The following is a 14,273-nucleotide window of genomic DNA, read 5'->3' on the forward strand; positions in this document are numbered from 1 at the left end:
GTTAAGTATTAGTTGGAGTAGAGGTGGGAAGTAACCAAGTACTGTACTGTACATTTATTCAAGTACTGAATTTCAGTAGAATATTTTGAGAGTTTGTACTTCTAATATGTGTTTATGGTGGTTGTAGAAAGAGGAATAGAGTACAATCTGCTGTGGCACCTAATCTGTATGCCGCTTCGGATAAAAGGCCACATTAATAAATGTAAACTGATTTTAATTGGATTAAAATCCTTACAGTTGGAGATGCATCTGGACTTAATACTGTTATAATAACAGACAACAGTATACATTTAAATGTCGAAACAAAGATTAAGACAATTGGTTCAAATTTAGCGCAGCACTATTTCTCTCCAATGTCTAAAAACACTGACATGCCATAAAAATAATCTCTTACTCAGCATTAAAGTGCAGCAGTTTTAGAACAAAAAAAACAAACAAATGGTATTATTCACAGTAAATAACATCACATCCCTTTGGATGTTCTGGATTTTATACAGGAATAGAAAGTATTTTCTTAAATGTTTGAAAGGTTTCTGTGTGTACGTTGGAGATGATGCGCAGGTTTAACCCAGGTCTTTTTTGGCAGCTGTGACAATCCAGCCTGAGCTCGAGGGGACCAATCAGAAGCAACGGACAACTAAGCTGCTTGTCCTTTGAGTTCAGTGAGGTGAAGACAAATAACCTTTTAGCGTTATAAATCTGATTCCTCATCATCTCACACACACGTGAACACATGAACACACTAGTGGACATTATAATCCCTAGTTGATGTCCAACATCATCGATTTAATCTGCAACTGTGCAGGGTGAGAAATAAACGGTAAGATCATGTTAACAGAAAACCACAGGAGTATTTGTCCAATTAACCATACTTTCTTTTGCCGCTCTAGCTGCAAACATTTGAAAGAGTTCATCCACAATAAAACATTTATAGCATAGTCACAGTGATTTATGCATTGTCACATTATTTTGTATGTGTGTACTGTACACTCTGATAGTTTAAATATTAAAATCTGCCGCACTCCTGACTAATCTCCATGTCTGACGTCATTTCAGGGATTGCCGGGAGTGATGTATCATTACACTCACGGTGTAAACCCACCAGACTCCATTTAAAAAAGCAATACTTTAGCGTGCATAGAGCCAACATATTTTACATCTTGTAAATCGGTAAACTGTGTTTATTTCAACCAAAACTAGACTTGTGATGGTTGGAAAAGTGTAAAAACGACCCATCATTTTGTTTCTTTCGACTTTGAAGTTAGTGTATTTTACGATGCTTAATTATTGTTTATTTACATGGAGTCTGGTGGATTTAGCGAACGCAATTTCGCGGATGTTTTGATGTTTAAAAAACTCATCTTACTCTTTAACAGAAAGGTCGACCTTCTTAGAAATCCTTTCCTTAATGTTGTCAGACACTTAGAATATTAATCTGAGCCTGTCAGTGGCAAAACGAGCACTTTTGTGAAAGTAAATACAAGCTGGACAATTGCCCTTATTGACTTACATTGTAGCTTGTTTCGCCGCTACCGACTGCAGCGATATCGCTTAATACTGGACTAATTTCAAAGATTGTTCCCATCAGTCACTTAGACACAAAAACATGGGAAAATTGGGTCCAGGTTGACAAAAAAACGGTAGTTACCATTTAATGATTTAGTAAAGCTCCTTATTGAAGCGGATATATAGACCAGGCATTTTCAAAATGAACACCTTTTAATTTCTTCATAGAAAGTGTTTTGGATCTGTGCTTCTTCAGACTTGAGATATACTGTACTTCTTTGTAGTGGAGAGATCTAGTGATTTTCACAAGAGCCATCATCCTCATCATCACCACCATTAAAATAACAGTTTGGTCTGCTGTTTATCTGGTATTTCCTCTGCTCTTTATCTTTCTCCCTCTTTCAGTTTCTGTCTCTTTTCCTCCTTGTGGCACTCCATTTCTTGCTGTCTCTAGCTACTGTACTGTATGCATCCATCCAGCTGTCAAACTAACTCAGCGTGAAGTTTTGAAAAGTCCCAACATGAATGCAAACTGTCAGTAGTGCAGCTACTTTGGAAAATACATCCAGGAGGAAAGGAAGGAAAAACTTTTGGGTGCCGCATGATTATTCAGCAAAAACCTCAATCTCTCCACATTTCACCATATATGACATGTTTTGCAATACTGAGAAAATTCTATTAAATTTCATTTCTTCTATTCAGCTTTTTTTAAAGTTCAATACAGTCTGATAATAACTCAGGGCAGGACGCACAGTTTCTGTCTCTTACATTCGACTGGATTGACAGTTTCAAAGCTGTGGAAGGCTGATGAAAGCTAATAACCCTGAATCTTTTGATTTCTGGATCTGGACATCTTGGCTGCATGATCACAACATCCCCACCTTTCCTGTTTACCCGCAACTAGATGGGTGATTCTTCCCGTGTTTAGGCCAGGAGGCATCTGACGGGTTGGTCTGGGTCAGCTACAGAGGGAACATCATCAGTGCCATCTCTGAGATAATGCTGTATAGTGTTAGTTGAGAAACACACTTTTCCCAGACGCTTCCTGGAAACAATAAACTATCCGCTAAAAACATTTCAAAGTCCCAAAATCTGGTGAAAATCTTTCACAAAAGAGCCGAGGCTGTTGTAGCTGCATGTTAATACCTATTGTGTGATTTGGTCTGAATCAAATCTGGTTGTTCACAGACTTTAATCATGTAGCAACAACTGAGCCTGGGAGATGAAGGGTCTGTAGCTTAAGGATGCCTTTGAAGGCTCTGACACACCAACCAGACGGCCGACCTTCGGCAGAAAAGGCAGTCGGACTGACTGCCTCCCCGAGTTGGTCAAAAAAGTGCCTCGGAACACACCGAAGCGACGCCGACTTGAGTATACGTTCTGCCCGTGCGCGAGAGGTAATACGTCTCCATAACAGCAGGCAGCGCTAATCTGTAATGTCGCCCAAAAAATGAAAACCGGTAGCTGATTGGACGAACGCGTCACGTGGGTCTGGCTGCTCCCGGATTTTACAACCGAGAATAATGGCGGCTCATTTGGAACACGATACATTTTAAGCGAGAAATAGGCCATGCAATTGCTGAATCTGTCTTCATTTCAGATCGACAAAGGTCAGTTTAAAAGATTTTCGTCAGATTTTGAGAGGCGTTAGTCAGGCTCATCCCGCTCGTCATTTCCGGGTTAGCGCTTCACCAATCACATTGGCCATTGAGTCCGACTGCCCGCCTTCCGATTCAACAAGTCGAAATCGGCCCAAATGAAGGCCGACGGCTCCTCCGAATGACGGCACAGAACACAGCGAACAGACTCGAGTCACCGACCTCACCAGATAATTGGGTTAGTGTGTCAGGGCCCTGAAAGGGTTTTTTAATGTTTAGTGCGTGATGTGCTAAAAGCTAAAACACTCTCAAGCTCTCAGTAAATTCCTTTTTGTTGTACACACAGAGAAAAAAAAACTTCAACAAAAGATAGGAGGTAGACAAATAGCTTTTTCTATGTTACTATACTTTTTGTTTTTTTGTGACAGGCTGTGTCCCACAGGGAACATGTGTAATCTCAATGTATAGAATTACTGTGCTGCTAAGCTTTGGATAAAAATGACTTCCTGCACAACCTCTGAGATAATCTGCTCAATCTCCTCTGTTGGTATGGTATGATTAGGGATTCAAATTGGTCAATGGGGACTTGATACACAGAAACAAGAAGCTTTCTCCTTTTGGTTAAATGGCAACCTCCCAAAAAGACAGATGGAGGAGAAAATAAAGAGGCAAGTGAGGGAAAAAGGGAATGGAATAAAACCCCGGGCTCTTTGGAATCATGACAAGGACAAGACACAGATAGAGAGATAAAGACCAACAGAGAAGATAAAGAGTGAGTGTGTTGGGGGAAAGATGTCAAGTAGAGGAAAGGCAGTGCTCGAGGGACACTGTAGAGCCAGAGAGGATAAGAGGACAACACAGAACACAGGCAGATGACAAGTTCAAGTTCAATCAAAGACACCCAGATTAACAGATTGACTCTCTCTGTAACGACACCAAGACAATACTTTGGGATCAGAATCGGTATAAACTGCACACAGTTGTCCAATTAGTAATATGTTTAGCGTTGGTCTATTAGTAGAAATGGATTCCTAGAAATGACGACACAAAGGCACGAGTTCAAAGCTGCACACCGACTGTTCCCGTGAGAGTTGAATTTTGAGGACGTCAGTGGTCATGTGAGTTAATTATATGAGGTTAGAGAAAGTGACGAGTTTAGGCAATAATTATGAATGTTTCATTTTTGGGAGAATGTTTGCTCTGAAGTTACATTGTAGATGTTAAAATGTTCACTTTAAAGGCTGCTCGCCCATGTTAGCTTGGTTAAGATTTGACAGTCAAGTGCACAGGAATAAATACAATTTGGGCCTTTACAATTCCATGACAACTGGTCGAACTCTGCTGATGAAGATGGTGTGATATGACTGAAAGCTCCAGAACGGCTACTGAATGGACCCTGTGGTGAGAGTTCTTGTTGAGATCTTGTGTGCTCCTGGGAGGCAAATCATCAGGTTTTGATCACTGTTATGGCCTCTGACATGTTGATGGTTGTGCATTGTAATAAATCCAATTGTGTTGTTCTATTGATTAGTATTTATTCTCTAATTGGTGCATTTTTTATGTTTAAGTTTTGATATTGTTTACACTATGTTTTACTAGAAATGATGAACAGCTTATGGACATCCACATTAACTAACCAACTAAACAAAATAAATTGAAACAAAACTACTAAACTAAACTCGATGCAGATGACTGGATGAGACCTAATCACCTTTTTTTTCCTCATAGAACGATTTGAGACCCGTCCTTTATCCAGGCACAGACTGTATTTTAACAGCAGATTTAAATATGGTCCAGAAGGCACAAGACCGACCATCTCCCGGCTGATCTACGGAGGGACTAACCACGTCACCTCAGCCTGCAGCGCCGCTGCTCGCTCTATCCAATCAACCTAATGGCATTCATACATTTCACTGACGTCATAAAGAAGACAAACTATCGCAAGTTAGTCATTTATCATCCTCATGAGGACTGTCACGCCCGTCCTGGTACCTTTGCGTCTATAACTATCTCTGTCTTACCCTTGCCATCACACACTGCCCTGTCTGTCTGCCAGCACTAGTTATGGACGAAGCCAGCTATATATCTCACACTCACACACACAGTCAGACAGTCACACAGTCGGTCATTTATGAGAGCGTCTGGTCCGAGTAATAAAAGCCCAGTGTTCAACTCACAGTGAGAGTGAGGGAAAGAGGAGGGCTATTCAGTGTGATTAGATTTTGCTCAGACTGCAAGTGTCACCATGCACTTTAAAAAAAAATAAAAAAAAATCTACCATGCAATGTGGGGTTAATAATGCCCTTTTCTAATGTCTCATTGTGGACTGCACAGTTTCCTGTGGTCTCCTTTGAAGGACAACAACAGATTATGGGAGCCCTGAAAAGTAAGCTTCCATGAAATGTTCATTCTTCGTTATTACAGTAATACACTTAAAACACACACACACACACACACACACACACACACACACACACACACACACACACACACACACACAACAACGCTGCAGCACACAAACCTGCACATGTGCACTTGGAAACATGCTTGCTTTATAGGATTTCAAACACAAATGCAACACAAACACATTGATGAAAACACTGACACACACAACATGGACTGTCAATACCTACACACATGCTCACACACTCTCTCACCTTGGCAGTGATGACAGAGTTCTTGTGGTAGAAGCAACACAGAGCTGCTGTCAGGGTCTTGACGTTGCATCGCTCTGACATTCTTGTTAACTTTTCTTAAAAGCCGAGACTCATTGGGTAACCAAGCTCACTTCAGCTGTAAGTAGCAGCGCTAATCACCTTGACTACATACCCCAAGCTTAACTTTACCAACTGTCAAGTCCATCCACAATTCCCATTTGCTTCTTCCAAGAAAAACTTCCATCACAGAGTTACAAAAACTAAAGTGAAGTGCAGTGTAGTCAGATGTGATTTAAATAAACTAGAATAGGTCCAAATCTGTCAACCTCAGCTCCCAACATCCCCGTCAGGATGACTACTGTATCTATCACTCTCCTCCACAGTCCCCTGCAGAGTGAACCTTCCACTGCTCACTCATCTCTAGAGATCCTTTCTCACACTTTTTCCCCGTATTTGCCCCACCCCCAAGCTCCATGTATGGATGAGAGAAAAGACCCATGTGGTCTGGTGTGAGCCAATGATGTATGGTTGAACGGGGAGTGGCCCCAAAGGCAAAGTCTCTCGCTCTTACTCTTGAAAACACATGGATGATGGATGGAAGAATATCTATATAGGAACATAGATAGTAAAACATATTTTGCATCAGCCACGGGGATCTTATAATGTCTCGCCTATACCAAATATAACTGTTACTTTTGTTTCCCTTGGGCTCACAGTAATTTGCATCTAGGGTTGAAACTATATATGTTTATTGTATGCACAAAACACACAAATTCCATGCAAGTGAAAACGTACTTTGGCAAAAAAAAATGTATTCTGATTCTTTCTAAACTGCCGTTCACAAGTTGATGTATTAAAAAATGTTTTGTCCAACCAACAGTCCAAAACCCAAATATTCAATTTACTATCATAGAAGACTTTTATTGATATGTGAGAAGCTTGAACCGGTGAATGTTATTTTGCATATTTACATATACATATACATAAAAATAACAAATGATTAATCGATGGCCAATTCATTTTCTTATTTTCTTCCCGTCTCTGCCTTTGAGCACTCATCGCTGTGGAGCTTCTCCACTGCACTTGCCAGAGATCACCTGTCAATCCAGCAGGATGCCCAGCACTGATATCACTCTCTTTGGACGTCTTTGGAGTCTTTTCTTTGACTGTTCAACCATGGTTATTTAACAGCTCTCCCAAACTACCTAATTCTTCTTCTATTTATTAACTAAAAACAGAAAAGTCATCACTTCCTGCGTTGGCAAGATTTTTCCTGAGGAAATAGCTACCAGACACTGACAAAACTATTTAAAAATATTTAATGGAAAGTGGCTGTAAGTTCAGTCACTGTGTGTACTGAAAATAATCTACAGTGCTGCTGCATGAGTGTCTAGACAAGAGTGAGCCTGGTGTGTGTGTGTGTGTGTGTGTGTGTGTGTGTGTGTGTCCTGCGGAATGATGCTGATAAATAGCTGGCCATTTGTGCTACTTGACTGCTGAGCAATTACACCCACACACTAGTTAAGTGCAACAACTTTCCCACCAATTCACTCACACACACACACACACACACACACACACACACACACACACACACACACACACACACACACACACACACACACACACACACATTAAAGAAAGAAAAGGACAAAAAAACAAGAATGTATATACATACAGGCAAAATCATGTACACTTACAAACAGCGACTTACATCAACAAAGACAAACACACACTGAGGGTGACACCCCAAACGCAACCAGTTAAAGGAATATTCTGCAGCCGGACATGGAGCCACTAATTACAGTGTGAACTCTCTGAGGATCCATGGAGGAAATACATGTAGAACATTCCCTGGGGCAACACACACACACTACTGCCAACCACAGCAGCCCCAAATCACCAGCTAGGCTAAATGTCCACCTTAAAATACACCCATCCGTCGCTCCAGGAATGCGCTGGAAAAACAACGAGGGACAGAAATCAGCGTGGTGAGGTTCTATGTTGTCTATTTCTATCTGTTTGTTGTTTCTGTCAAATGGACTAAAGAGAGCCGAGCTGGTTCAGCAACTTAAAGTTACGTGACAAAAGGGAAAAGATTAATTTTTTTATGTAAAATGGTAAAAGTGTATTATGTATTTTTTTTTTTAACAGTGGAGCTGAGACGAGAGAAATGGCTGAACCAAAGAAAATGATGTATAACTCCTACGTGGTTCCTCTGTCTTAACAATAATTGATTTTACTGGCCGCTTAAGGCCAGCGGAAACAAGTTGTGAACACAACACTGACGTGTCATCACCTGAACAAACAGTTATCATTCATTTGGAGTCATGTTTGTGGCCTCCTGGCAAGTGTAAGTCCAATATAAACTCTCATTATAGCTCTGTTTGTGGTCTCTAGTAACTCCTGAGGGAAGTATCTGTCTCTTTAGCTTCTAAATGTTCCACTGTGTTCACCAGCTTCCTCTAACCGTGTCTGCTGTTTGGTGCTGTAGTGTGCAGTCGGTTTTTAGAGCTTTTTCTCTGAAACTGTGGCTGAAAAAAGACTCTATGAGAGCAGTGAGTAGGGCTGGGCGATACGGCCAAATTCTTTTATCCCGATATAGCTAATTTTATATCTCTGTAACAATATATATCGCGATATTGTTGGTTTTCTGGTAATTCAATAAATAAATTGTATATATGGAATAACCACATGGTAAAGCCTATTTTTGTATACTCCTGTGTGAAATAAATACTTAACAAAAAAATGAAAAGTACTGAGTAATTTCTCATTTTATGCGGAACTTTAGTGCAAAATGAACATAACGTGCAAGGATCAGAACGTAAAGCGTCTAATGAAGTAAATACTAACGCAGTTCGGCTTCTGGTTTTTCAACATTTTCGTCATGAAAAAAGATATAGAAAAATATGGCAAAGTATGATGAGCAGAATGATTTATTTTTCGCTATTTTTTGTACAAAAACATTTGTTTTACCTTGTTTTGACCCCCCACCCGCATGACTCTGTGTGGATGTTTGGGATGGGTCAACGTTCAGTAATGGACTGTGATCTTAGTGACATTCATATTGATTTGTGCAATGGGACGCCTCCACTGCTTGAGCCCTCGCAACATCAATAAAACTGTTTTTTATTTTTTTTCAGCATCTGAAAATGGTTTTATCATAGGGAAGATTAACTTGATGAACCATTTGGTTTGAACAGGTTCAAACTGTCTTTTTTCTCCACACAGTTAATGTCAATGCTGTGTGTGGTTAAACTATTTAAACCATAACTGGGAATGCATATTCTATTTAGGTTGTGATGATAGTTTTACTAATTTTACCTGCATTGTAGACATGCAATTAGATCCTAAAACTCAATGTGGGAATATAAACTGTACATTTCTCACCAAACTAAAGGACACAAGCATGTCAATGTTCTCTGTTTCAAACTAGTGAGTAACATGGTTTACATTGTTACTCCTAATCCACAGAGTTTGGCCAAAATTAAACATAATAACATAATAACACAGAGCGTAAAAAGAGTCACCTTTTTTGTCTGTTCTAAAGGGGGTTATACTGTATACATAATCATTTAAAAGACTTGTGGCAGTTCAGGAATTCTTACAAAAGGAAGTTTCTCGGTACTCGGTACGGTTGACTGAGGACTATTACTATTGATCTTTTAGTGTAATTAGGATTGATTGGCTGTGCAGCTTATTGACTGGCAGACTGACACACCTGCAGGCTGGTTGGCAGGGTTCAAAATTAACTTTTTCGTCCACCAACCAAATGACTAGTGAATGTTCAAATTTTACGAGCTACTCAATAGATTACCATTGTATTTTTGGCTGGTGAGTGAAGCAAATCTACCAGCCACTTGCATATTTTACCAGCATTTGGGTGGTAGATGGTGCTAATTTTGAACCCTGCCGGTTAGTAGCTGAATAGTTGGCTAGCAGCGTGAACAGCTGGATTGCTATTTGAACTCATGCTGACCTGCTGACAGACTGGTATGATGATCCTGATGAATGTCACACTGCTGTTTGGACTTCTAACTGGCTGACTGACTTCCTGATCCATTTACAGCTGTGGGGGCGAGTAGCAATTGGACGGGGCTGTCTAGGATATTGTAGTACCTTAATGTGACCACTAGAGTGTACCAGAGTGCATCTTTACCTTCATGCACTCCTCTTTTACTGTATCTGTTTATTAACTGTAAATTAATTCAGTAATTAATTGAATGAGTAAACACTTGAATTGGTGTTTTGATCACTAAATGTGTGTGTGTGTGTGTGTGTGTGTTTGTGTACTGTAAGTGGTTAAGTGTCATCCTCTTTGAGAGTTGAAAGCTTTTGCAATCTGAGATCACACACACACACACACACACACACACACACACACACACACACACACACACACACACACACACACACACACACACACACACACACACACACACACACACACACACACACACACACACACACACACACACACACAGAGCATTATTGTTTCTTAAAACTCTCATGAGGGTAGAGCAACTTGATGTTTTCAAGTCAAAGACAGAGTGGGAATAAAAGAGAAAGCGCAAAAGAGGGAGCGTACTTTGGAGAAGGCTGAGTCAAAGAGTTGTGGTCGTGCTGAACCACAGAGGATCAACAGGGGGATAGACTTTTTCTTTCTTTCTTTCTTTCTTTCTTTCTTTCTTTCTTTCTTACGAGGAGAGAAACTGGCCTATAGTCAAACAAGAGAGGGAGATCTTTACACGATTGTTCTCCACAGACACTTCCTTCCCTGCTTACATCCATCCTACACACTTGTGCTGTACATAATTGATGGCCTGATTGCACTAAACAACGCAAGGCTAATTGCACAGTCTTTGCACTTTTGACCTTTCCACAGGATTTGGCACAGAGCATCTGCACTGTACTGCAGTCTGTGTGCGCATGGACATATGTGCATGTTTTCATCCACAGTGGAAATGCAAACACACCTGGAGTACCACAGCTGACAGCTACACTTTCACACATATTATACAATACCTGGGATACAGTAGCTTCATCTGCGGTCAACACACACACACGCACTCACACACACGCACACACACACACACACACACACACACACACACACACACACACACACACACACACACACTCTGTTGAAACTTGCACGCAACCCTAATTTGACATAAGAAATACACACAAGTTTGTGTGTGTGTGTGCGAGTGTGTGTGTGTGTGTGTGTGTGTGTATGGTTAGCTCCCACACGTTCTCGTGGGAAGGTATGAGTTTGCTTTTCAGACTGAGGTGTCAGCATCCAAACGTATGAGCCAATAGATGGTAAGAAGTGATGGATGGGAAAGAGAGCGGAATGAATAGTTGGGGGGATTTAGAAGACAGAACATAAAGATTTAAAGAGAGAAGAAATGGGGAAACATTATCTCAGTACGTATGTGTAGTTAGGACTGCTTTACACTGATCTAGTTATGTATATTTGTCAAGACAATGGTTTTTAGGTCAAAATAAGATCACACAAGAGAGGCAAGATCACATACAGTAGTTTAGCTTTACTTTGTTATTAAGAGGTGTATGCAGATGTTTGATATACGATGGGGAGGTTCAGAATGTCAAAAATCAAAAGGAAAATGTGATATTTTGCTGGGTTTCCACTGCTTTGACTGTACAAAAGATTTGAACTAAAGCTGCATTACTCACCAAGATAAGCCATTTCATGCCTTTAATTTGCCCTCACAAGGGAAAAAAGTAAAGTAAAGCTGGGTGTCATTTAAAAATGTTAAGCATGAGAACAGAAACTGATTTTCTGCATAAATACAATAAAAGTGCCTTTTTTTGAAGTTATGTTGCTGAGTATAAATGTGTTTCTCTACAGGTTTCTCACAAGCCTTTAGAATCTTGTCTTCGCTTCTGATTCAGAAAAAGTTACAGTATGCCTCAATATGTAGCTGTTGTCTGAGAAGCTGTCAGTAACCAAAGGATTGATTATCTGATGTACCCTGCTGTGAACTGGTTGTCTGGCTAAACCCTAGGGGTTAATAACAGATGTGTACCCACTTGATCGTTCTCTGGGACATGTTTTCATGCTAATCAAATGTGTTTGTAGCTTGAAACAAGCTAGCGCGGACTGCTGATTAGCTTACAACGCTAGTATTCGGGGCACAGGGAAAGTAAAAACAAATCGTTATTTATAACCACTAAAAAGGCTCAAAATATCACCACACTTCAACGGTAGCATAATGAGCAACCCTAAATGTTAACTGAAGCATTGAGAATATTGTAAGTGTACAGACAGTTTATTAAAAATATAGTTTAGAAAGACAGTAGCTCCCAAGACGGCGGCCGTCTGTATACAAGAACGTGACTTTCTTTATAATCTATTGGGTGATATTTTGAGCCTTTTTAGTTGTTATAAATAGCGATTTGTTTTTGCTTTCCCTGTGCCCCGAATACTAGCGTTCTAAGCTAATCAGCGGTCTGCGCTAGCTTGTTTCAAGCTACAAACACATTCGACTAGCATGAAAACGTGTCCCAGAGAACGATCAAGTGGGTACACATCTGTTATTAACCCCTAGGTTAGTTTTGTGCCGGAATTGTTCTTTAACAATAAAACCTTTTAATTGTACCAAGAAAATTTTTTTCTTTGCCGTGATCAACATTTTGAATTCTGTTGGATTGGTTGTCTTTGTTTTTGCCATGCAGGGGGTAAGCATGGGACCTACAGATATTTTAGATTTAATAAAAAGCTACATATGTCGGATTTTCTTACAATAGGCACTGTTTAATGCTGTTGTTTAAACACAAGAGTTAGGATAAATGCAGTATGAAATAACTAAATCATTATTTAAATCAGACAATGTCTGATTGAAGAATACATAAACCACAAGCATGTGTTGCCAACTTCCGGTACTTGACAGTGTGTGCTACTCAATGTGGAAACTCTGGTCAATATTCAAAAAGTATTTAGATGTGATACACGGCCCAGCCTTCTTATTGTGTAAGTATTTAATGTGTACGTATTTAAGTATTTAATGCCCCATGGATTTTCCCAAACAATGAAGCAGAATTTGTACAGGGTGAGTATAAGAAGAAAGGCAAAGACAGAAATAGAAACAGACAGTAAAGCACATCATATGTCAGCTAAATGATATTGTGATAAGTGAATGATCACCTCTCAGTCATCAGCTCTCTTTGACTGGGACTCAGGTGGTGTGTGTATGTATGAATATGATTTACAACAGTGTGGCAGCAAAAACATAAAATAGCAGACATGTTATTTAGAGGAGTATTATCCTTGTAGGCCAGAGGCAATTGGATTAACTTCTGCTATGAGGCCTGCGGAAACAGCTGAATATCATTTTATATCCAGTTTTAGTCAAATTACAGTTGCTGATGGTGATGGATTTGTTAAATTTTCTTTTACTAAATGCAAAGAAAAAGAGTGCTTAGTTTAGAGTTGCAGTATTTTGACAATCTAGTGGAATTTTTTTTTATTTTAAATAACTAGTAGAATTACTTATAGTACAGAAAAAAGCACACTTACACCTAGAACAACTTACGAAACAAATTTAACTTTGTTGCCGTGTTGCACGTATGCATGTATAGGTCCTGTTTGTGCATGTATTCCGGGCCTGTGTGTAATGTGTAATATCAACAGAGTGTAAAAATGTAATTTCCCCCCTAGGGATCAATAAAGTATGTCTTCTTCTTCTTCTTCTTCTTGTGTGTGTATTTTATCTTTGTACAGTACAGCCAGTCCCAGAGAAACTGCATATGCTCCATAAATGTGTGCAACTACTGAAAGTGAATCTAATGTGTTGTGTGAATGCATCAGCAGAGTGATAAGTGCAACATACTGTAAATCTGTCTTTCTGTATACAGTCCCACAAGCAAAAAAGCTACAAAAAGAATAGTGTTGGCAGGATTTAAAACCACCACAATCCAGGGCTTATTTGTAGCTGTTGCAGTTTTTCTGTAAATAACAAACAAGCACATTTGTTGTTCCTACCTTTACATAGTCCACTGTGGCGTCCAGGCCGGCAGCAGGCTCCCTGGGAAACACAGACAAAGACATGGTCCTGTTCAGTGAACACATCTCTGCTATTGGACCCAAACTGCTGGGTGTTGATCTTTGGGTCCTCTCTACAGCTCCTATTGCAAATAAACTGCTGATCTGGTTGTTTTAAGTCCAGGTAGGTCCCTGACTGGTGCTGATGCTGCTTCTTCAGAGATTCAAACACTGCTCGGCTCTTTCTAGGAGATGATATAGTTCACTGGAGGTGTGCCACTTTGTATTTAAAACTCCAAATGGATGTCACTGGTCCAAACAAGTGTCCATATTAGCCATATGCTAGACCAAGAAGGTACAGCTGCACTGTAAAGCTGGCATACAGTTAACTGTAATGATGTCCCAAGTTCACTTTTTTTTCTGAAAGAAAGAAGTCGAGTGAAACCAAACCTCACTGAAATGCTTTAAATCGAAGTCTCACTCTATCTCTGCCCCACACGCTGT

General features: G+C 40.0%; 1 protein-coding gene across 4 annotated transcripts in view; it reads right to left on the reverse strand.

The window, feature by feature from the left end:
* bcar3 (BCAR3 adaptor protein, NSP family member) overlaps positions 1–14,273 on the reverse strand; it is a 75,617-nt gene that overhangs the window by 18,317 nt on the left and 43,027 nt on the right. For 3 of the 4 annotated variants that reach the window (XM_039811949.1, XM_039811951.1, XM_039811950.1), the window contains one exon: positions 13,770–13,812. In XM_039811949.1, the coding sequence (XP_039667883.1) occupies positions 13,770–13,812 (43 nt within the window). Of the gene's footprint in view, positions 1–5,761; positions 6,161–13,769; positions 13,813–14,273 lie in introns of those variants that run through there. The other variant, XM_039811952.1, reaches the window with a different exon arrangement.

This window comes from Perca fluviatilis, chromosome 9, assembly GCF_010015445.1.
Source record: "Perca fluviatilis chromosome 9, GENO_Pfluv_1.0, whole genome shotgun sequence".
Taxonomy (NCBI): Eukaryota; Metazoa; Chordata; class Actinopteri; order Perciformes; family Percidae; genus Perca; species Perca fluviatilis.